Raw genomic sequence first — 23,887 nt, 5'->3', positions numbered from 1 at the left:
GGCAGAGAGAGGTTCAGGAAGGGCTGCAGGACTGACCCTCCGGGGGGAGGCAAGACACGTGCGCAGCAGGCCAGCACCCCCACCTGTGAGGCAGCTCCTCCTGTCCTTGGCCAGCTGCGTGCCGTCCGGGCAGGCGCAGGTGAACCTGGGTGAGTGGAGATTGATCTGGGGGGCCGGGAGACACAGGAACTGGCAGCCACCGTTGGGGAGGGTGGTCTTCTCACACCAGTTCACCCCTGAGGAGGAAAAGGCAGGGAGTCAGGGCAAGAACGAGGCCAGAAAATTCTAGAAAATTCCAGCGCTCCATCAGGGAACTGGGGGAGGGGCAACCACTCTATCTTTACCTCTTGGCTGGGTGAGGTTGTGGAAAAGCACAATGTCCTCTGGGGACAACAGGTTTTCTGCTATCAAATTAATGTCAGACCCCGTGAGGCGGTTGGCACTGAAAATGGCTTCATTGATGATATCCGTCCAAAATACTTTCTCCTACATGAGCATTAAGGAAGATGGCAGAGCCCATTAACCACTGGTGTGGGACAGACCACCGTCTTCCCAACCCCTGAATCTCCGGGGTTCTTGGGAAAGAAGCAGTTGTAGGTAGTAGCATCATTTCTTGTTTCTTAAAAACTTTTTAATTGTGGGAAAATACTTGTAACATAAAATGCACCATCTTAGTAATTTGTGTCCAGTTCCATGGCATTAGGTCCACTGTTGTGCAACCACGGCCACCACCCATCCCCAGAACTTTCCATCTTCCCAAACTGAACCTCACTCCCCATCCCCCTCCTCCAGCCCCTGGCTCCCACCCATCTTCCTGTCTCTATGGATCTGACTCCTCTAGGGACCTCATGGAAGTAGAATCATCGTGTCTGTCCTCCTGTGCCTGTCTCATTTCACTGAGCATAATGTCCTCAAGGTTCACTCATGTAGCAGGTGTCAGAGTTTCCTTCCTTGTTCAGGCTGAACAACACCCCACTGTATGGATACAGCACGTTTTGTTCATCCGTTCATCCTTGACAGACACCCAGGGTTTCTTTCACCTCTTGGCTCTTGTGAGTCAGGCTGCTTGAACGTGGGTGAACCAATAAAACATTTCCTTAGAGCAGAATTGCCCCACTGGGGTGCTATTTGGGGCCAGATAACCCTTCATGGGAGCCCCCCCTGTATGCTGTTTAGCAGCGTCCCTGGCCTTCACCCCCTAGATACCGCTAGTAACCGCCCCCCACTACCAGAAGATGCGACAAAAAATCTCCAGACATTTCCAAATGTCCCCTGGATGGCAAGATGGCCTCCGCTTGAGAACTGCTGCTTGAGACCTTTCCAGACCGTCTGGGCGAGAACGAGACAGAGCCAACTGCAGCTCTGAGACCTCTTCAGTCATGAGCAGTTTTCCGAGTCCTGGCTTGAAGGAACCGGCCGGTGTGCGGCCCTGCTCGCCTGAGCGCTCGCGCCTCACCCAGGGGCAGCACGCAGTAGACAGCACTTGGCCCCGAACTCCCTCTGTGCTGCCAGCCCTCACCTCAAAGACAGCCAAGGAGAAGGGGTGTGCCAGCTTTCTCTGGTCCTCCAAAATTGTTTTCCGGTTTCCCCCACTGACATCGATGCTCGAGATGGAATGGAGCTTGGAGTCAACCCAGTAGAGGCGGCCACTGGAAAGATCTAGAACCCACAGGTGGACAAGAGACCACATGCTGATGCTGGCCTTTGGCATGGACGCTCTGCTGCAGAAAGGAGCCCCCAAAGGACCCAGCAGAGATGCGCCCAGGAAAGCCGCTCTGACCACACCCCCCATGTGTGAGCCTGACCCGAAAGCTGGGGGACGTGGGGGCGGGGGGTGGGGCTGGGTGCTGGATTGAGTTGCAGGCTATAAAAACCTCAGGGAGCTGCACAGTTGTGTTTAGGGGTGGCCTGGCCACTGTCTCTCTCCTCTGGACTCTGCTCGACCCCCAGGGACCACAGTGCCTCGAACATACCCAGGGTGATACCATTGGGCCACTGGATGTTCTCTGTCACCAGCGAGTGAATGTCCACGCCGTTCAGGCCTCCCTTCTTGATCTCGGCAGGAGTCCCCCAGTCCGTCCAGTACATGAAGCTGGAGAGAGGGCGGTGAGGACAGACATGCGGACGACGGCAGGGGCAGCTCCCCGCCGACGCTGGAGAGCAGCAACCACCTGGAGCAGCTAGGCCAGGACTCCAAAACTGTCCCCGGAGACCCCAGATTGGTTCCTTCTGCTCCCCAACCTTACAAGACCCGGCAGGATTTTAGAACCTTCAAGAACAAAGGGAGCCCTGGCTGGTGTTCCCGGTCAGGGCATGTGCCTGGGTTGCAGGCTAGGTCCCCACATGTCAGTGTTTCTCTCCCTTTCTCCCTGCCTTCCCCACTCTATAAAAAAATAAATAAAATCTTTTTTTAAAAAAGAAGGGAGGTTTCTGTTTCAGAGAGAGAGAGAGAAACATTGATTTGTTGTTCCACTTACTGATGCATTCTTTGCTTGTTTCTTGTATGGGCATCGAACTCACAACCTTGGTGTAGCAGGATGATGCCCTAAGCAGCTGAGCTGCTCAGCCAGGGCCAAGAAAGGGAGGATTTGATTCCAATGTCAGGACTGGGGCCCAGGAATCTGTACCCTAACACTAATTTCTAAGGAGTTTTATGACTTTTTTGTAAAATTTTTAAATAAACTTTATTTATTTTTAGAGAGAGGGGAAGGGAGGGAGAAAGAGAGGAAGAGAAACATTGATGTGTGAGAGATACATTGATCGATTGCCTCTTGCACACACTCAGCTGGGAACCTGGCTTGCAACCCAGGCATGTGCGCTGACTGGGAATCGAACTGGTGACCTTTCTGTTCGCAGGCTGGTACTCAATCCACTGAGCCACATCAGCCGGGGCAATTTCTCTTTTTTGCAATTTTTTAATTTAATTTAATTTTTTTTGTTTTTCATATATTTGTATATAGGCATACCTCAGAGACATTGAAGGTTTGGTTCCAGACCACCACAAAAAAGTAGTGCCACTTCGTGAGTGGTAAAAGACAAAAGGGGGATAAAACTCTAAATTTTCATGTGCTGAGGAGCAGTTAAAAGAAGTGGAGGCCCAGCCGTGGGGCGCAGGCCGGCCCGCCCACCCCCACCACAGGGGCTGCCCCCTCTGAGTCATGCCCACAGCCAAGCGCTCCCCTTTCCTCTGATCACAGCTGCCCATCCTGGCGATGTCACTGCCCCTCTGGAATTGTGACATGCCGTGGTGGCAGATGTGGTCTGACAGGTAGGCGAGGGGCCACGTTTTCCTCCAGGGGGCCTGTTCCTGTGGGCCCTAGAGGTGCTGAGTCAGCCGTGCACCCCCGCAGACACCTGCCTGGGCCTCCACACGGTGGCGGTGACCTTCACTCCCAGTCATGGCCTCAAGAAGCCTGTCCATCGGTTAGCTTGGGACATGTGCACTTTTCCTTCTCTCCAATCCTATCCTGGCACAGAAGACTAAATCTGAATTTTATTTTCTAATTTCTAATAAATATTAATTTCTAATACCAATTTAAATCAGTGTTTTAATTTCTGGTTTTGGACTCTATTCTACAGGGCAGGAGTTTCCAGGGTCTGCTTCTGTCCCAGGGGACGCAGCAGACATCAGAGGGACAAACCCTCGTGGCCCCAAAGGCCATGTGGGGAAGGACGCCATGCAGCCTAGCCTACTTTGGACACGAGCCCTCCCCTCCCCTCCATGAGTCCTCACTGATTCTTCATTCTCTCCGTACCCCTCAGCTGTGGGGATACCCACCCATGCACAGGATCCACCACAATGGCCCTAGGCTTGGAGCCTTCCTCTTTGAAGAGTGTCTTTCTCTTCATTCCCTTGGTGTCGGCCACCGAGACAGTGCCCAGCATGGAGTCGGTCCAGTATATGTTGCTGTGGATCCAGTCCACCGCCAGCCCGTCGGGGGCCTGGAGGTCCTCGCCGATGACGGTGTTGTAGGAGGAGGTGGGCGCTCTGTCAATCTGGGTGCTGAGGGCAGAGCGGGGGAGGCGGGAGTGGGAGCCAGGGATGGTTATCTCACGCAGGGCTGGGCTGGGCTCAGGCTGAGGCTCACCTGAAGATCTTCCTCAGGGACAAGTCGGACCAGTAGACTCTGTTGCTGGCCACGTCCATGTCCAGAGCGACCACGTTCTTCAGGTTCGGGATGAGGCTGGTGTACTCGCTGCGGTCCAGCGTCATCTTCCTCACCTCGTGGCGGTTGGTGAAAAAGAGGTAGGCGATGCTGCCTGTGGAGCACGCAGGGCACTCAGGGGAGCAGAAGGGACCCCTGACCCGTCTGTTGCCCTGCGGGGTCTGGCTGAACCGGAGGAGACGCCCAGGATGTGGAGTGGACAGGGCCTCCCTGTTTGTGAACCACGTGGTTCTGATGCTGGGACTCTGGGGCCTCGCAGATCTCAGAGGGTCGGCCCCTCCCAGTCCCTAGCACCCACTCGCCTCAAATGCAAACTAAGCAGCCCACACCCACCACCTCCCGCACCTCCTCATACTCCAGGCCACTACAGCCTTGCCCTGGTCACCCGAGATCAGGAATCAGACAACCAGGGACAGTCCCTATACCGCAGAGCCCACTGAAAGTATGCAAACTAGCCAATCCTGAGCCTGTTTACCCTGCCTCACCTGTTTCTTCCCAAGAAAACCAAACAAAGGCTCTTGCCCACAGGCACCCTCACTCCCCCAGCTTCCTGGCTGATCTCGGTGCTTCCCTGTGGAACCCTGCATGGTGTAACGTGGACCCCTCCTCTTGGGATTGTCCTTTCAGTGGCAGCCACCTCCCACTCTGCCGGCCTCACCATAGGTGCATGGGTGCAGTTTGAAAACACCTGGGGCCCAGCATTTTACATTTTAGACCAGAAGGATGAAGAAGTGATAATGGTCAATGTGTACAGAGCGATTGATTCCTTAGAACAGGAAGTCTTTTTAGTGCTTTTCCTACTGAGTTTTCCCTCACTGATTCTCACACTCCTATAAGGCAGGTGCTGTGGTCAACCCTTATTACAGATAAAGGGATTGCAGCTCAGCGAGGGAAAGTGATGTGCCCAAGGTCACACAGCTAGCGAGTGACAGGGCCGGGATTTGAACCTGGGTCTCTCTGACTCTGAGGGCTGTGCTGTAACCATGACACCGGTATGCGCGAACAAAACTGCCCACTTCTACAACTGGCCTCACTCAGGATATCCCTCCCCAGACGTCAGGTGGCATCTGTACAGACACTGACCCCTACAGGCTGGAAAGAAAGTATAATCTCAAATCCTAGAGGGTTTTAGGAACTCAGCCCCCAATTTGCTCCAGAACCAGGACACACATGGGGGTGTGGCAGGGGGAGGACAGGAGGCTGTCTAAAAGGGTGGCAACAGGGAAGATGGAATTAAAGCCAAAGATACTCGGGGAAATGGAAGCAGCTCTGAAATATTTCTACAAAATTGACCCTCGCTGGATTCCCACTGCAAAAGCAGAACCTGATGCAAAACCAAGAACGCCCGGGCTGGGAGACAGAGCTGCCAGGACAACGTCGCCTGCAAACACACGGGGTCCCTTCATTTAGGTGATTTGAAGAACTGGTGCACGACGGCAGGTCTAACCTAAACTTCAGATAGAAAGAAAACCTCAACTATTTCGTTTCATTATGAGCCATTATATTTTGTTGTCTTTGAAATGCATTTGCTCTGGCGGAGGGGGGGCGGCGCAAGTCCCTTTAGCTAATAAGAGCTGGAGGAGGTGCGGGCTGTTTGGGGCCATGGTTTCCACCTTGTGCTCCCTGAAGTCCCTGGCATGGCCTTGCGGGCTGCAAACCATCCCCCATGGGGTTCACCTGTGTCCGCTGAGAAGCCGGCCACGTGAGGGCGGCCTTCCAGCAATCTCGATTCCTGTCACTGCCCCTTTACCTGCCGGAGGTCTCTGTCCCCAGGGCATTTTAGTCTGCAAAGTTCAGATGATGAAATTCCCCACGGGGCTGCTTTCGGAGCACTCACCCACAGCCTTGCAGGACCTGGAGAGGGGGTCCAGCTGGAAGCCCTCCTCACACTCACACTTGTAGCTGCCTTCGAGGTTCACGCAGAGCTGGCTGCAGGCGTCGGGGTCCTGACACTCGTCGATATCTAAGAGTCGTGACAGAGACAGGGGTTTGGAGCATCTTCCCCACAGGTAGAGTGACAGGCTCCAACCCAAAGCTGTGCCTCACGATGGCAAACGGGGGACAGCCAGCTCCTCTGGGGAAGATCTCGGGCTGGCGTCTCAGTGACTATGAGGTTCAGATGGAAAATCACGTAAGCTGAGGTTTTTTTTTTAATTATTAATCCCAAAGGTCAAGAACCAAGTGCTCCTCGTGGGCTAAGCCTGCGCTAGACACCCCATGCCTGTGGCATCTTGCTAGATCCTCCTACAGCCTCGTGAGTGGGGAGGGCCCATGCAGCAGATGGGGAAACCAAGACGCAGAGGGTTCGGCCACCTTGTCAGAGGGCAGGGCTGAGGAGGCCCAGAGCCCGCCCTGCTTGGGAATCACCTTCGCATCTTAGCTGGTCCACCAGCTGGAAGCCTTTAGGACACAAGCACTCGTAGCCAATCTTGAGGTCGTGGCAGACGTGGGAGCAGCCGCCCTTGTTGTACAAGCACTCGTTGGTCCCTGGGCCGGGTGGGGACACAGGCCGGTCATGCTCAGGCCCCCAGCCACCCCTTCCCAGCCACCATCTCTGTTTCACTACTTTTATCACAATCACCACAATGAATGGAGGCCTGTGAAGTACCATGACCCCTAGGAGGACTTGTCGTGTGCTGTAGATGAACTTAGAAGACGTTATGCTGAGTGAAATAGGCCAGACACCAAAGGGCAAACACTGTGTGATGATCCCACCTCCATGAGGTCTCCAGGAGTCAGATGCATAGGGACAAAGAATAGAAGGGTGGCTGCCAAGGGTTGGGGACAGGGGAATTCGTGTTTAATGGGAACAGGTGGTGATGGCTACACAACAGTGTGACTGTAATTAAGATTACTGGACTGCAGCCGTGGTTGGTGTGGCTCAGTGGATTGAGTGCTGGCCTGCGAATCAGGGGGTCACTGGTTCAATTCCCAGTCAGGGCACATGCCTGGGTTGCAGGCTGGGTCTCCAGTTGGGGGCGTGCGAGAGACAACCGGTTGACGTGTCTCTCACGCATCGATGTTTCTCTCCCTCTCTTTCTCCTTCCCTCCCCCTTCTCTAAAAATAAATAAATAAAATCTTTTTAAAAAAAGATTACTGAACTGTACAGTTAAGGATGTTTAAGACGATAAATCTTGTTATTTTCTTTAACTACAATTTAAAATTTTTTTTAATTAAAACAACTGGACCTGGCTGGTATGGCTCAGTGGGTTGAGCACCAGCCTGCACACTGAGCGGTTACCAGTTCGATTCCCAGTGAGGGCACATGCCTGGGTTGCAGGCCAGGTCCCCGGTTGGGGTAGGCAAAAAGAAACCGATCGATGCTTCCCTCCCTCTGTTTCCCTCTCCCTTCTTCTCTCTCTAAAAAAATAAATAAAATCTAAAAGAAAAAATATACATATAAACTGAAAACTACATACCACAGTTACCTACACATATTGACTCATTTCATCCTCCCAACGACCCTAACGGCAGCTGGGGACACTGTGGGCGGCCAAGGAAAATGACTTGCCCAAGATCACACCGCTGGACTTGAGTCCAGGGCGTCTGGCTCCAGAGCCGGCGCTCTCTCTCTCTACACCAAGCGCAGGCCAGAGCCCGCCCACTGCCTGTCCTTAAACAGACAAACAGCTAAGAATGCTTTTTAATTTTAAATAGTTAAAAATTTAAAAAAATCTAAAGACATCTATTTCACACCACATACAAGTCCTATAAAAGTCAAACTTCAGTGTTTGTAACGAAGTGTTCTTGCAGCACAGCCACACCACTCACGCGCGTGCACAGCATTCCCACGGCTGCTTTCCTGCTGAAAGGCTGTCAGGGACCGCATGCCCAGGAAAGCCCAAATATCTACACAGCCATGAGTCACAGAGCATTGCTGAGGCTCTACAAGCATCGCCTTTGTCACCCCCCCGCAGCCCGCGGATGTGTGAGCAGCCACAGTCCCTTCCTACAGATGTGAAAACAGACTTGGAAGCAAAGCCCCTTATCCCTAAGATCGCCACATCTGTCTCACCCCAGAGCCAGAGCCCTTGGGAGCATGGGTGGGCTGAAGCCATGCACCCCGACAGCACCCAGGTCTGGGGCCCACTTCCAGCTCCCCACGAGCTCCGAGAGCTGCCCGCACCCCCGGGCTCACCGCACTCCTTGAGGGGCTCATCCGACCAGTCCTGGCAGTCCCGGACCGAGTTGCACACTTTGTCCAGGGTGAGGCACTCGCCACTGTGGCACTTGAACTTGTTGGGGCCCTCGCACACAGTTGCTACGAGAGCCAAAGAAGAGGGTCAGGGGCCTCTGAGCGGAGGGATCCTGCTTGGTGCTTTTTAATACTGTAATAATTTACACAAGGTTATATAGTGTTGTGTTCACCAATAACACATAATAACCATTGAACGCTGAGAACCCAGTTTAAGAATGAGAAGGTCACCGAGAGCAGGAGTGGGAAAACTGTGAGCCACCGCCAAACCTACCCACTGCCTGTTTATTCAAACATTCAGATATTCAAATATTAAAACTTTTGTTGGCCTGCAGCCCAGCCCACTCATTTACATACTGTCTGTGGCTATTTTCTTGCAACATTAGCAGAGTTGAGTAGATGCAGCAGAGACTATGGCCCCTAAAGCCAAAAATATTTACTCTCCAGCTTTTTATGGTAAAGGTTTGCAGACCCGCGACCTAGAGCATCCAGAGCCCTTATCCGTCCCATCCTGCTGCCCTCAGCTGCGCCCCCAGAGGCTGATGCTGAACTTCGGGTTTACCCTTCCCTTATTTTTTTCACTAATAGTTCAATCAAACATGTATGAAGAAATAATGTATTATTGAATTTTGCTTGTTTTCGAGTCTTGGAAAATAAATGTATTCAGTAATGTCCTGCAACTTGCTTCTTGCTCTCAGTCCTGAAGTTATGAGTTCTGCTGAGCTACAGCTGAGGCCTGCGGCCTCGCTTTCTGAGCTGCAGGGCTGATATCCCACTGTGTGACTACGTCAACACTTCAACATTATTTTCATACAGCCATGCTCATAGCACCATTATTCACAACAGCCAAGGATGGAAGCAACCAAGCGTCCATCATCTGGTAAGTGGGTAAACCCAGTGTGGTCCATTCATACAGTGGAATATCACTCAGCCTTAAAAAGGAAGGAAATTCTGACACCTGCTACGACGTGGATGAATCTGGAGGGCATCAATAAGCCAGTCACAAGAGGACAAATACTACATGATTTCACTTATACCCTAGAGGAGCCAAATGCAGAATGGTGGGTGTCAGGGACTTGCAGGGTGGGTAAAGTTTGTGCTTAATAGGGTCAGAGTTTCAGTTGGAGAAGATAACGAAGTTCTGGAGATGGATGGTGGAGGTGGCTACACAACAATGTGAATGTGCTGAATGCCACCGAACTATACACTTAAAAATGGTTAAGCCCTGGCAGGTGTGGCTCAGTGGATTGAGTGCTGGCCTGCAAACCAAAGGGTCGCTGGTTCGATTCCCAGTCAGGGCACATGCCTGGGTTGCTGGCCAGGTCCCCAGTGGGGGTGTGTGAGAGGCAACCTGATGATGTTTCTCTCACACATCGTCCCTCTTTCTCTCTCTCTGCCCCACTCTCTAAAGATAAAGAAATAAAATCTTTTAAAAAATGGTTAAGATGATAAATTTTACATTGTATGTATTTTAGCACTTAATTAAATTTAGCACATAATTAAAAAAAAAGACAGTGCATTACCAGAATTTAACTTTTTGTCCACTAAATTGTTTCAGTCTGTAAATACCTTAATAAAACTTTAAAAAGCATTATGCTTATGTTATGTGTATTTTACCACGTGAAAACATTTTAAATTAGTCGTCTGGTAGATGAACACCTGGGCGGCTTCCCCCGGTTTGCTGCTAGCACGGTGCTGCCCCCACGTCCCCGAGCCCGGCTCCTAGCTCCCAGGCGCGCGTTTCTCCTGGGTCATTCCCAGGAGTGGCGTTGCTGTGTTGTAAATTCAGGAACATCCTTCACATGGAATCGCATTGTGCATGTAACTCTGCGCTCAAAGGTATGGGCTTTGCACACTTCTACCTCATGAAATCTTATAGTCCTGAGGTAGGTGCTTTCATTATACACATTTTTTTCGGATCAGAGTGGTCAAGGAACTTGCCCAAGAACACACAGCTTGTATGGGGCTGACCCGGGAGCAGCTGTCCTTGTCTGGAATCTACCCCGCTAGTACCCCCATGCCCTCCCCCGGCCAAGGGCTCTCCGGGCACGGAGCTCACCGTTGATGCAGCCCAGCTCATCACTCCTGTCCTTGCAGTCATACTCCCTGTCACACTGCTGGCTGCCGTGGATGCAGGTCCCATCCGAGCACTGGAACTCGTCAGGCTGGCACATGGCCACCGCTGGGAAAGACAGCATGCGTTGGTTTTTCTCAGGAGAGGCTAAGACAAAAGAACCCTCACCTTCAAAGAAACAATCTTCTGACAGCCTAACAGAAGTCAGCTGTCCTGGGCCTTGGGGACGGCACGTAGATGAATGAGGTTTAGACGTGAAAAAACACACCCAGCCTCTTACACCAGCAGAAGACAGTGGATCCTCCATTTTATCTGCTTCTTCGCGAGGGGAAAAGAGGAAAGAGGTGGCCTCCCTCCCCACCACGGGGGAAAACTTCCCAGGTGTGTCTCTCTGCCTTGGTACTCTCCGATGTAACCAGCGTAGATTTTAGGAGATTTTCTTCCATTTATGGCAGTAAGTACTATCTTCCTTAATGAAGAAGAACCGTGGAATATTATCACTAAAGTAACAAAGCAAAGTCCGGGGAGAATTGCAAAGGGGAGGAAAACACCCCGAATCCACAACTATGAAGGCGTCTCCTGGACTTGTCCCCAGGGTCGCCTCACGTGCGTTTGCACAGTTCGCTCAGCGACTGCAGTCTGACAGAGGCAGGCCAAGCAAACCGCGGCCACTCGGATCACTCGGATCAGCACAGCCGAGCAGGCCACAGACCGAAAAATGTGTGACTCGAGGCCAGGTGACAAAAGACATGCAGTGAAAGCTCAGGACGCTCGTGGTGGCTGGAGTCGGTACTGCTGGCCATGGTCCAGAACTTGACCTCACACAGGATTTGCTCTACGCTCAGCCGTGAGGCTGCAAGTTTGTATTTTATGCTTCCTGTGGGCTCTATTTCACAATAAAAACGGATATAACTTAAAAATTCAAACTGAGGATGTCAGCGAGAAAAGATAATAAATCTGTGAGCAAAATGATCCTCTTTCCATCTTTCAAATTATACATCCAAGTTTTTGGAGCTCCGTATGTTCAAGAGGGTACTTGCTCTGATGTGACATATTATGTAAAAGGGGAGTGATCCTATTTTTAACCCATATATATCTATGCATTAAAAAAATAACAGGCAGCCCTAGCTGGTGTGGTTCAGTGGACTGAGCACCAACTTGTGAACCAAAAGGTCGCTGGTTCGATTCCCAGTCAGGGCACATGCCTGGGTTGCGGGCCAGGTCCCCACTTAGGGGCTTATAAGAGGTAATCACACATTGATGTTTCTCTCCCTCTCTTTTTCCCTCCCTTCCCCTCTTTCTAAAAATAAATAAATAAAGTCCTTAAAAATAGAAGAAGACACCTTCTGGATTCGCAGTGACTCTACACCACTAACTAACTTGGAGATACAGGCTTGTGGGCTCAGGAGCGGGACACAGGCAGGGCCAGAGCCTCCATCTGCACTGTCTTCACCACGGGGGCTACTAACCACGGGCAGCCATTTAACTTTCAATTAATTAAAATGAAATATAATACAAAATTTTAGAAAAGAAAGAAACACCAACAAAAACAATAATCAAATGAAATAAAGCCTGCTCTTCAGTTGCACTATTCGCACTGGCCAGTGGCTACTTCACTGGGCAGCACAGACTAGGGTGGCAATGGACTCTAACCCCGGCCTGCCAAGGCCAACGCTGTTGCCCCACTCTACAGGGGAGGACACCACAGAACGGCGAGGTTGAGTCCTTGGCCAAGGGTCACACAGCTCCACGTCACCAGCCGGGCCTAGAGCCCAGGATTCTTTCTGAATCAAAATAATTCAGGAGCTGTGGCTTACACCCCTCTCAAAAAAGAGATGAACTAAATGGGCAAGTGATTTGTAATCGTCTAACCACCTAAAGGCACCAGCAGCCGCACCCCGGGAGGGGGGGGGGGGGCAGCCCCCGGGCCCTTACCGCAGTTCTCCTCGTCAGACTTGTCCTTGCAGTCCGCGCTGCCGTCGCAGTACCAGGCGAAGTGGATGCATTCCCCGCTGCGGCAGTGGAACTGGAGGGCCGCGCACGGGTGCTGCCAGTGTATGGCGGACGCGTTGTGGTCCCCGCAGTGCTGCGGCCCCTCGTCTGAGCCGTCATCGCAGTCGGGGTCGCCGTCGCAGGCCCACAGCTCCGGGATGCAGGCGGAGCTGTTGCACTGGAAGTGGGCGGGGCCGCAGGTGGGCGTGGGGCAGGAGGCCTCGTCGGAGCCGTCCAAGCAGTCTCGGTCTAAGTCGCAGACGAACTCTGAGGCGATGCACTTCCCGTCGTGGCAGCGGAACTCCTCCTCGGAACAGGTCTTGGGGGCTGTGGGGACCGATGGGAAAACCAGGTCACCGGGAACCCTGTCCCGCAACACCAGCCCATTCTGCAGGTGGGGACACTGAGACAAGAGAGGCCAGAACCCGGTTAGGTGGGCCCTGGACAGGTGAGGGAGTGGTCCGGGAACCTCGGGCCCTTCAGCTCCATCCTGGGCCCTTCTGGGCCTCAGGGAGGTATTATGAGGACTGCTGAGTAAGCTCTCAGGTTGGGCAGGCACTAAGGCACTAATTAAGGGTTTGTTGTTATTATTATTACAAGAGACCCCCCCCTCCCCCCCCCCCCCCCCGAAAGAAAGTGATAATTATGTGAGTTGATAGAGGTGTTAAGTAACCTACTGGTAAGCCTTTCACAATATAATCATCTCTCAGTATCCTGGGGTGGGAGGGTTGGTTCCAGATACCCAAATCCAAAGCTTAATCGAGTCCCTTTTTTGTTTGTATTTGTGTAAAACCTACATTTGCATATAACCTGTATTTGTATATAGGCCATAGCAGGTTATGCCTATGTATCATTTCATTTGGGTAAATTCAGGCTAGTTCTCAGCACACAGCAAATTCAAGTTTTGCTTTTCAGAACGTTCTGGCACTTTCTTCCCCCCAATATTTTCAATCTACAGTTGGTTGAACCCACGGAGGTGAAACCTGCTGTTACAGAGGGCTGAATGAGTATCAACTCATTACATACTCTTTAAACTTTCACAATGTTTTTTTGTTGTTGTTTGTTTTAATTGGTGAATATTTTTACTGAACCCTCCACTGTAGAGGAGAAGCCAAGGGAAGTTGTTTGTGGGCCCCATCTGGGGTTGTTATGTTGAGTGAGCAGGCTGACCTGGCAGCGAAAGCTTCTACGGCAGAGCCTCATGGAGGCGCACAGGTATTCGGTGGCCTTCTGCTCAAGACTGCCTCGCAGGAAGCCCCTCATGTTCCCAGTTGTTGGTCCAGAACAGGTTTGTTCCTGTCACCCTCTCAGATAGAAATCTCGGTATCTGGGCCGATCCACTCTGAAATGTGGCCCCAGTGTGGCCTTGGGACAGGTCATCCACCGCCACCAAGTCCGACAACCCACTTGCTATAAGGTGTGACCTCTGCTTCAGCTCACATCCAGGTCTTTTCCTGACACACTTTATTAGGAAGATGAAATAGAATCTATGTACAGGTCACATCGGTGCTGGGGATGAGGGCCTCTCCAGCGAGGCCCCCACCTGGGAGAAGCTGCTCTCCCTCACTCCATGCCCAGAGGAGGGCCCTGTGCAAGGTAGGAATAAGCCAAGCAAGAGTACTATTTCAGACTACTGTTCATTTCCTTCTTGCTTGTCTTTGATGGCCACTTGGAATCGCTCTTCCAGCAGGAAGAGCTTGCTGATGGGGTCTGTGATGGCCCCGGTGCAGGCCTCTAGGGCTGTAGTCTGGCGTGGTCTGCACACAGATGATTTTGTGCTCCAAGAGGTAGGGGACTTCGTGGCCAGCAAACAGCACCTGTGGGTCCTTCGACAGCTGTGATTTACTAATATTTCCTAGTGCACGATCATCTTTGTTGATGGTGAACGAACAGGCATTAGGTACCTTGGTGTCCATGTTAATGGTGATCGTCTCGCTTTGAAACAGCGAGAATGACTTGAAGGCGGGAGGGGCGTTTATCATCCTAGTGCCACAGCCACCTCCAAACCCTCCACTTACACAATGTTGTGTGGCAATTATCTCAGTGAGACTGGAAGGAAAAAAAGAACACCTGGAAAGGAACACTATCCATTTCACTTTAACATGTTCTCCAGGAACTTGTTTCATCAGGTGACCACTAATGATGGTTAGACGTGTATTTCTAAGGTACGTGTAAGTAAACACATTCCATTATATTTTTAAAATCTCTTAAGGGTTTTTAAATTTTGTGACCTTGAAGATTTAACATCATCTTAGTTATTTAATTTTTTCTGTTACTTTGTTTTTGATAGCCTTACTCCATTTAAAAATAAAAAAACTACACTATTGCAAAAAAACCCAATAATAATAACACATAAAATCGAAGAGCCAAGATAGACACCCAGCTCCAAAGGGAACTCCCCTCCAGGACTCTCAGCCTTGTTAGAGGTTAGTCAGTGGGTGAGATCCTCCTGTGTTCTTAGCCTCCCGGGGTGGCTGACGGTGTTCACAGGGCTCACCGACAGAAGGGTGTGCCATGTGGCGGACACTCGGGAAGAACAGCTTCGCTGAGTGTGCTGATACCCTGAGAGGGGCACGTCACTGCCTGCTGCAACGCCTTCTAGTCAAGGTGGGCTTCAGTGGGTGGGAGGGGGCTTGGTACAAACCCCCAGGAGATGGAGCAGTGGATCCATACTTGGGACAGGGCTGCTGGAGAACAAATGTGCAAGCAGCCCGGAACCCAGGTGGGCCACATGCCTGGCCGCCCTGGCACGTGGGCCACACTCACGGCAGTCTTGCTCGTCAGATCCGTTCTCGCAGTCCATCTGGCCATCACATCTCCAGAACCGAGGAATACAGCGGTTGACATGACCCCCACAGCTGAAGTCCTCTGACCTGCAGGTGACAGACACTGTGGGAGAAACAGGACTGAGTTTTAACTCAAAGGGAAGGCCAATCTGCCTCATCAGTCCTAGCTGTGCAAGGAAGAATCCCAAGTTTTCAGAAACCCCACCTTTCTGGGTCAAAATTTAAAGGAGCTTATTAAAAATTAGATGTTACGCTTTGGAATGAGCTAGAGGTGGTTGTTATACAACACTGTGAATGTATTAATGCTACTGAACTGGTCATTTTTTTTTTAAATAGTATTTTTTAGCCTCCAGGAGCTTTTTTTTAAAGGTTTTATTTGTTTATTTTTAGAGAGCAGGGAAGGGAGGAAGAGAGGGAGAGGAACATTGATGTGAGAGAGATACACCCACCAGTTGCCTCTTACATGCCTGTAACTGGAGACGTGGCCTGCAACCCAGGCACGTGCCCTGACTGGGAATCGAACCAGCAACCTTTCAGTCTGCAGGCTGGCACTCAATCCACTGGGCCACATGAACCAGGGTTGAACTGGCCACTTTAAAATGGTTAATTTTGTGTTCTGTGAATTTCACCTCTATTAAAAAAACAAAAAACAGCCCTGGCTGGCATGGCTCAGTGGGATGAGCGCTGGCCTGTGAACCAAAATATTGCTGGTTCAATTCCCAGTCAGGGCACATGCCTGGGTTGCGGGCCAGGTCCCTGGTTGGGGGCATACAAGAGGCAACTGATTGATGTTTCTCTCTCACATTGATGTTTCTCTCCCTCTCTTTCCCCCTCCCTTCCCCTCTCATTCTAAAAAAAGAAAGCTGTTCAAGGGAAGTTTTAGTGATATCTTTGCTCTCGATCTCCCAACTCGTTGTTAAATGTATCAGTCTGATGGCCAAAATCCACCTCATTTGTCGCCTGCTACCATAAAAAAGGGTTGGATGTGTGTCACACCCAAAGGGCACTCACTGCATATCTCCTGGGACTCGTCAGAGCCATCAGGGCACTCGGGACTCCCGTCGCAAACCCACTTGTAGGAGATGCATTTCCCATCGTGGCACAAGAACTCGTTTCTCTCACATTTGTCTTTCACTGAGAGAGAAGGAAAGGGGAAGAAAGTTTCAATACCAGGGTCAGAAACTGACCACACAATACAACCCCATGGTAACAGTGAGGTTCCCAGGAAATGAAACATGCATAGCAACATAAATTTGATGAACCAAGAGTATAGCGGAGAGTGCAAAAAACACATCCAAAAGTAAGACTTGTCAACAATGCGTAAGACTTTGACATAATGGTTGTTGAGTCCAAAGTATGAATCCATTAGGATCTGGGGACAAAATATTAGGAGTTTCATGCACATCAATAAAGAAAATTATTTAGCATGTTATAAACCTGCAGTGGAAACAGTACTGAGGAAAATCGACATTGCAAAATCATCAGAACGGGAGAGGCTTTCTCCAGTAGGTAGAATGGAAATAGAAAAATTATGATAAATTGTTAATGTGGAGGTCAGAGAGCAGAACCCCAGCAGCAAAGATACTCAGACACCTGAATGTCAAGTCAAAAGAAATGGAACAGAAACAGTAGGCTTAAGTGCAATAAGAGAAAATTTTTCCTAGAAAAAAAAAAAGACTCAGATTTTTTAGATAACAATGAAGACAAAGTAGCACATTCTCACTCCCGGGAGCATGCCCGTGCCTTTTCCTTCCTCTATTTCTCCCCCCAGGCCCACGTCTCCTAAACTCTAAGAGACCTCGTGAGGGCAGCGGCAGCTCATCCCAGGCTAGCCCCATGAACCCCTCTCCAAGGCCCCCTTTTCTCTGACTTCCCAGGGAGCTAAAGCAACCTAGCCTAGGCTTCTTCCTGTTGCTGCTTCTATGCTAAGCCCTTCCTTGTGTCAGTGTCCCCAGCTTTTAATAAACATACTCTCAAAATGTAAAAAGAAGAAGACGACAAAGTAAGTGGAGTTTTTGGGAAATATCCTTAAATACATGATTTTATTCCATTTTGTTTAAGTCTTCACCCAAGGACATTATTTTTCTTGCTTTTAGAGAGAGAGGAAGGGGAGAAAGAAACATCAATGTGAGAAAAACATTGATTGTTTGCCCTTCATTGGTGCCCGGACTGAGGATGGGACTGAAACCCTTTGGTTACAGGATGGTGTTCTAACCAACTGAGCCACACTGGCCAGGGCCAAGTACATGATTTTTGCACCTTGGAAAAGACATCAAAATTATATTGACAGAATTTCATTTTGGATAGTATGCTTTAATTTAAAACATATTGAGCCCTGACTGTGTGGCTCATTTGGTTGGGCATCATCCTGCAAACGAAGGTCTCCTGTTCAATTCTGGTCAGGGCACATGCCTGGGTTTCGGGATCGGTACCCCATCGGGGTGCATATGAGAGGCAACCAACTGATGTTTCTCTGTCTCATTGATGTTTCTCACCCTGTCTTTCTCCCTCCCTTCCCCTCTCTCTAAAAATAAATAAATAAAATCTTAAAGAAAAATAAATAAAATATATTGATATGTGTAACCTGGAATGAAAACCAACTTTTATTAGTTGGCGACTCTGATAATAATAACCTTTTAAGCTCGAAATATAAACTTTGATTTCCTATATAAACTAAAACAATGAGGCTAATAAATATTCTGATCTGGCTTATCTCAGCATGCTTTATATTTAATAAATAAGGAAATAAGATAAAACCAATAAAAGCAGCTAGCAGAATTTTCCTCATGAATCAGATATTCTGTAGGCAAATAGTATGTAAAGTATAAGTTTTTATTTATGGATATTTCACTTATATGTTTTATTATCCTTATAAGAGGATTAAGAAGGCTTTTCCTTTTATCAATTGATTTTTAAATTTTTAAAAATTATTTATTGATTTTTAGAGAGAGAGAGAAACATAGATTTGTTGTTCCACTTATTTATGCGTCCATTGGTTGATTCTTGTATGTGACCTGGCTGGGGATCCAACCCCCAATCTTGGCATATCAGAACAACACTCACACCGTCTGGACATTCTCTTTAAATGCCCATCAGTTTGAAAACCACCTTCCTGGAGAATGGGACACTGTTTGCTCTAGTTGATTACTCTCCTCTGGCCTGCTTTGGGAAACTGTCCCACCACCCAGAGTGTATTACCTCTATACACTAGGCACACAGGCTTTTACTACTGCCATAAGATGCCAAGAAGAGGTAAGATGCGTTGTAATTTTCTATGACCTGACTGCAGCTCTCAAGGAACGTTCTGCCTTTTTAGGACTTCTGGAGGACCTTGCAAAATGACCATCTTTCACTGTCCTGGAGTCTGTGGAGCACAGTTCAACATTTGGGTTGTTTTTTTCTTGTAAAAGTTATTTTATTTTTTTCAATCCTCACCCAAGGATATGTTTTTATGGATTTCATCTATTTATTTTAATATTTTATTTATTTATTTCTAGAGAGAGGGGAAGGGAGGGAGGGAAACATCGATGTGAGGGAAACACCAATTGATTGGCTGCAACCCGGGCACATGCTCTGACCGGGAATCAAAACAGCAGCCTTTTGCTTTGCCGGACTCTGCCCAACCAACTGAGCCAGATGGGCCAGAGCTGTTTTTATTGATTTGAGAGAGAGAGAGATCGGTCAGAAGCCTTCTCCACATGCTCTGACCAGGGATTGAACCTGCAATCTCTTTGGTGCACAGGACCTTGTTCCTGAGCCACCTGAGCCACTCAGCCAGGGCATAAAAATTACTTTTTAAAAAATAACTTATTTTACTTATTTACTTACATTATGTATGTATGCATGTATTTGAGTTCTCAAATATGTGGACAGAAGGAGAAATCTGATTTGGCGTTCCCAGCGAAGGGATCCACGGAAGGGAGTCCTTTGTCGTGTCTACTCTGATGGTATCCCTAGCGACTTGCATGCTGGTTTTGACAGGCAGGGGAGGGAGTCGGTAGACACACCTGGGTGTAAACGGCTTCCCATGCCATTTAACTAGACCAGTCTGGGCAACTGACTTCATCCTAGGTCTCAGCTTCCTTGTCTGTAAAATGAGGGAGAAGACTGGTCCCTATTTTTAAGAGAATGTTGTGAGGATTAGAGATTGGAACAAAAAGAGAGCCCTACCCAAAGACTATACTTTCGGGGATCATTGCTATAGTTTACTACTAGAGACGTTTCTCTGAACGTGTAGAGCACCAGAAACCACGAGGAGGAGGCACAGCATAAAATAAATAAATGAAAAATAAAAACAGAGCCCTGCCCAGAGGCTGACCTAATAAACTCAGCTTAAAATCAGGGGGGCGATGTGTTCATCCAATGGGACACGACTTTGCAATAAAAAGGGACAAATAGCTAATAAACATGTCCATACAGATGACTTGCTGAACATTTTGTTCAAGGGTATGTACTCTGCATTTATGTGAAGTTCTAGTTCGGGCAAAACTAATCTATCGTAGGACTCAGAGTAGCGGTTGCCTCTGGTGCCGGGCAGGGTGTGGTGAGTAATTAGAGAAAGGGGCACAAGAAAACTCTCTGGGAAGCTAGAAATAGCCTGTATCCAAACTGGAGGTGATTACATGGAAACAGGTGTGTATAAAAACTCACTGGACTGTTGTTCACTTAGTATCTGTCCATTTTATTGTATGTTAATTATACCACAATTTAAGAAAACAAATAAAAACTCTGGGTCTTCAAAGTTCAATTCCCTGCTGAAATTCCTGACAAAGATTAGGAAACCACTCAGTTGAGATTAGGAGAGATATAGGGGGCCCCAAAGGAAGATAGAGGTGATAAAGAGATAAAGAGGAGTGATTTGAAGAATCAGCAGAACTTGGTAAGTGTGACTTACAAAGCCCAGGTAACAGAGGCAGGAGTAGAAGGGGGGTAGGGGTGAAGAGGGGAGGGAGGGAGTTGAGCTCTGGAATCAGGCATCACGTACTGATAACTGTATGTCCCGACCACGGATCATAACAGGATGTCTCTTTTAGAGAAGCCTCTGCAATACACCCCAGTGACTCCCAAATGACTCACAGTCGTCATCATGATGAAAAGAGGAAATGACACAGGGTGGGCACAAAGCAATGGGAATATTAGGAATCTTAGGAAAAAAAAAACTGAAAAGGAAGTTCAGTCAAGGGGCCCTCCTAATGAGGGTCTTGGAGGAGGAGCTTCTGTCCTCATCCCCCTCCTCCCCTTGTGCTCAAAGCTTTGGTTATCACTGTCAACGGAAGAACGTCCAAACCTGTGGAGAATTTTTAAAAGATGTTTTCTGAGCCAAACTGACAACAGGTGCCAGGAAGCGAGATCTTAAATGCTCTGCAGAATTGACAGTTTTGCCGTTTCTTTTATGCATTTGAGGTTCAGGAGGGAACGGAAGGAAAATTACATGAAGGTGGAAGAAAGCAAGGTGGGGATCGGATTACAGGACAGTTAAATTTATATGCTGTCTTGAGGGTGGTCACACTTACTTCAAAGGCGTGCCAACCTAGCTGCACAGAGACAATGGACGGGGCTTGCTTAAGGCAGAGACAGGCCTTTTACTGAAGTAGTTTCACGCCTGGGGTGAGACTATGCCCCATGACCTGCTCAGTTAGGAATTTATGATGAGAACATCCTGTGAGGTTACTTTCTGTGGAACCACTTTTCTGTCCACACGACTAATGCTCTTGCTGCCCAACCTTTGCATAAGGACCCATCTTACACGCCAAAAGTGCCGCTGGAAATAATAACATGTTAAGGCCCTTCAAAGAGACATAAAGATAAAAAACAATAAACCCCTTTCCTGAACATCAAGCCTTCACCTGGTAACAGTTCTCCAAATATTTGCTAGTTACAGATGGCCGAAGACCTCACTGACAGGAAGACCCCACTATTAACCTATTTCTATCAGACCAGGTCATTCAACAGCTGGCTCAGTTCCAGACAATGTTTGACAGGTGGATGGATTTTATTGTTATAGGTGCAGCCAGGGAGTGGTTAGCTGAGAAGAAAGTCCTAGGGTCTTGCTGGTGGGGACAGCAATCAGAAACAGGGAGCTCTAAGTAACAACACATCAGCTGGCTGTCCCCACAGCAGACAGGACCGTCCAGAGCAAGGGGACGGAACTAGTTCTGTTCTAAACACCACAGCCCAAAGGAAAGGCACATCTGTCTTGTTTCCTCCTTGTTGCAGAAGCAAGGTTTGGGTTTCCCAAGTCAGTTTCACTTAAATTTCAGGAAAAACAAAAGGGAGCACTCACTTCCATACCTCCTCCTGCTGGGGATGCCTAAAATTACACAAACATTGACCCCTCCCCCGCCCCAAATATCTCTAAATTCTAGTCCTTAAATCTCTCGTTATGAGTGACAAATCAGGAATACAGTTATCAAAACAGAAAAGGGGAATACACATTCCTTTTTCTCCAGCACAAAAATAAGGTATTAAATAAATGCCTTTGGTGTTCGCTGTCCTTGTGAAAAAGGGGCCACTTACTAAGCCTGACAAGCTCAGGGGAGGCCAGCATGGCGGCCCTACAGACTCAGAGACTGAAATTAACCACATAGGATAGTCGGAAAGTAAAAATTCCAAACTAAAAGAGAGTCATGGTCGGTAGCCATGTCCTAGGCTTGTAGCTTCCTTGACAGATTAATCTTTACCTTAAGGGAACCTGCCTATTGTCCTTTTGCATCTAAGATAACACGGCTTTGACGAGTCAGAGTCAGCTTTTCCAGACCTGCTGGGGCACCACTTCTGCACCACCGCATGAGACCACAGAACCCCTCATTGTTATCTTGTTCCCAGAATACCACCCCTATGTTTTATAAATGCTAGTTGTTAACTACCCTGTACCCACCAATGTAAAAGATGTGTCCCTCTGGTTTATCCAATCTCAGAGATTTCCCCGATTTGCTTTCTCCTGCTCCCTTAATCTACTAACTGGATTTCATGTAACCCTCCTTATGCTTCCTACTTTGATTCTAATGTATAAAATAAGCTGCCAAACTGCAATTTTCTAGAACGTTTTCTCAGTCCGCAGAGATTTTGCTTCCCGGCAGTTGTCGTCAGTTTGCCTCAAACAAACTCATGAAAATGTCTGCAGACACGGACATTTCATACATGGACATGCTGAAGATAGATGCGGGGAGGGAAATCAAAACTGTAGAGAGGATCATTTCCTGGAAAAAAAAGAAATGGCTGGAGCTGACAGACTCAGCTGCAAATGAAGGAGAAATCAATTTATCAGTGGCCTTTTCCAAACACGGATGCCAAGGTATATTCCCCAGGAGTGATCGCAACGACAGATTTTGTGGTCAGCAACACTGGGGAGCAGGGAGTGCGCACTACTGGTTACTTCCACAGAGTCTTAGCGACAAACCGTCACTTGCTTGACAAGTGGGCAAAGTGTGGATGCTATTAATGTACTTAACCTGGAATGTGAAGGGACCATCAAAGCATCCAATAACAAAGGCATCTAGAATTTAATCTCATTAGAGGAGGAAACTGCAGCTAGAGCAGGACTAGCCTGGAAAGAAAGAATGAGGCACATAATTCCCTTAAAGGTTTGCAGTCTCAAGAAAGCTCTCCTTATCTTTTCCCATTGTTGCTTGGGAAGAAGTTGCTAAAGCAGATGTAATTCTTATCAGGATACTCTGTTTTCTCTGAGTTTGGGTGTGCCCTTGACCGTTACATAGACGTAGACATGAATAAAAAAACATCTCCTCCTTTGTGCCCTTTCATGCTGTAACCTTTGCCCAAACTCACTGCCCTTAGTAAGCATATCAAATTCTTCTAGTTAATGAGTATCTGTGATTCTTAAAATCTAACCATAAACACTTTCGTTAGTACTAACCAGGATGACCATCAGCTGAATAACGACAGTATGGACCACCAGGATGTACGGCCCCTGGAACTACTGCCTTCTTTGTCCCTTGGTCTTGTCAATAGTTAGTACCTGAGTTATAATGTTAAAAAGGTGCAGTAACAGGAGTCTTTAGAAAAGAATAGTTTGCACAGAACCGCTGGGTTCTCTTCCATTCTGACCCAATCTTCCCACAAGTAAAGAGATTCTGTGATATTCTATGGAATTGACTGCTTTTTTTTTGTTGATCTTAATATACCTTCTCCTTACAGTAGCCCTTATACCTTTGCTCCATGGTCAGACAGCTGTTAAGGGATTTCTGATCTGGTTAAGTGAAGGTCCGATTCTGACTTTCATTTCCATAGGAAATGGACGAAACCCCCCCACCCCACCTGAAATGCTCTGAAGACAGCCCAGGAGCAAGCTGGAGCAACCAGGGCTCAGCATCGTGTTTGCATCAGAAGAAAGAAGTAGCTGCCAGTTCCCAGGAGTCTGGGGAAAACATGAGGCCCCAGATGCCCAGGGGGCACATTTATGATATGCCCTGGGTTGGCCGAGCAAGGACAATCTTGAAGGCAAAGTGGGGATGAAGGCCTTGAGAACAGGAGATAGATACATTAGATCCCCAGCCACACAGTGGGCGAGAAAAAGAAAAAGTAAGGAACGCATCTTGCTCAACACTTTACTGCCATTATTTCCCGCTGGGGAACGAGTCCATCCGCGTGTGAAATTCAGGTTAGTCAAGTGTCTCCTGACCAAGCCGTGTTCCCTCCACGTCACAACTGGTGGCT

The 23,887-nt window shown here is 48.6% G+C and overlaps 1 protein-coding gene and 2 pseudogenes across 2 annotated transcripts in view; 1 reads left to right on the top strand and 2 right to left on the bottom strand.

The window, feature by feature from the left end:
- The window catches only part of LDLR (low density lipoprotein receptor), a 34,040-nt gene that overhangs the window by 8,576 nt on the left and 1,577 nt on the right, over positions 1 to 23,887 (bottom strand). For both annotated transcript variants that reach the window (XM_053911674.1, XM_053911675.1), the window contains exons 2-14: positions 16,226 to 16,348; positions 15,195 to 15,317; positions 12,372 to 12,755; positions 10,422 to 10,544; positions 8,306 to 8,428; positions 6,534 to 6,653; positions 6,004 to 6,129; positions 4,089 to 4,260; positions 3,779 to 4,003; positions 1,974 to 2,092; positions 1,520 to 1,659; positions 345 to 486; positions 84 to 236 (exon numbers count right to left, since the gene is read on the bottom strand). In XM_053911674.1, the coding sequence (XP_053767649.1) occupies positions 84 to 236; positions 345 to 486; positions 1,520 to 1,659; positions 1,974 to 2,092; positions 3,779 to 4,003; positions 4,089 to 4,260; positions 6,004 to 6,129; positions 6,534 to 6,653; positions 8,306 to 8,428; positions 10,422 to 10,544; positions 12,372 to 12,755; positions 15,195 to 15,317; positions 16,226 to 16,348 (2,073 nt within the window). The remainder of the gene's footprint in view (positions 1 to 83; positions 237 to 344; positions 487 to 1,519; positions 1,660 to 1,973; positions 2,093 to 3,778; positions 4,004 to 4,088; positions 4,261 to 6,003; positions 6,130 to 6,533; positions 6,654 to 8,305; positions 8,429 to 10,421; positions 10,545 to 12,371; positions 12,756 to 15,194; positions 15,318 to 16,225; positions 16,349 to 23,887) is intronic.
- Positions 14,059 to 14,410, bottom strand: LOC112301588 (DNA-directed RNA polymerase II subunit RPB11-a pseudogene; annotated as a pseudogene).
- On the top strand, positions 19,388 to 19,528 carry LOC112301592 (small nucleolar RNA U3; annotated as a pseudogene).

The sequence above is a fragment of the Desmodus rotundus genome, chromosome 9 (assembly GCF_022682495.2).
Source record: "Desmodus rotundus isolate HL8 chromosome 9, HLdesRot8A.1, whole genome shotgun sequence".
Classification (NCBI taxonomy): Eukaryota; Metazoa; Chordata; class Mammalia; order Chiroptera; family Phyllostomidae; genus Desmodus; species Desmodus rotundus.
Note: the sequence above shows the minus strand (reverse complement) of the source record. Positions and strands in the feature narration are given on the sequence as shown.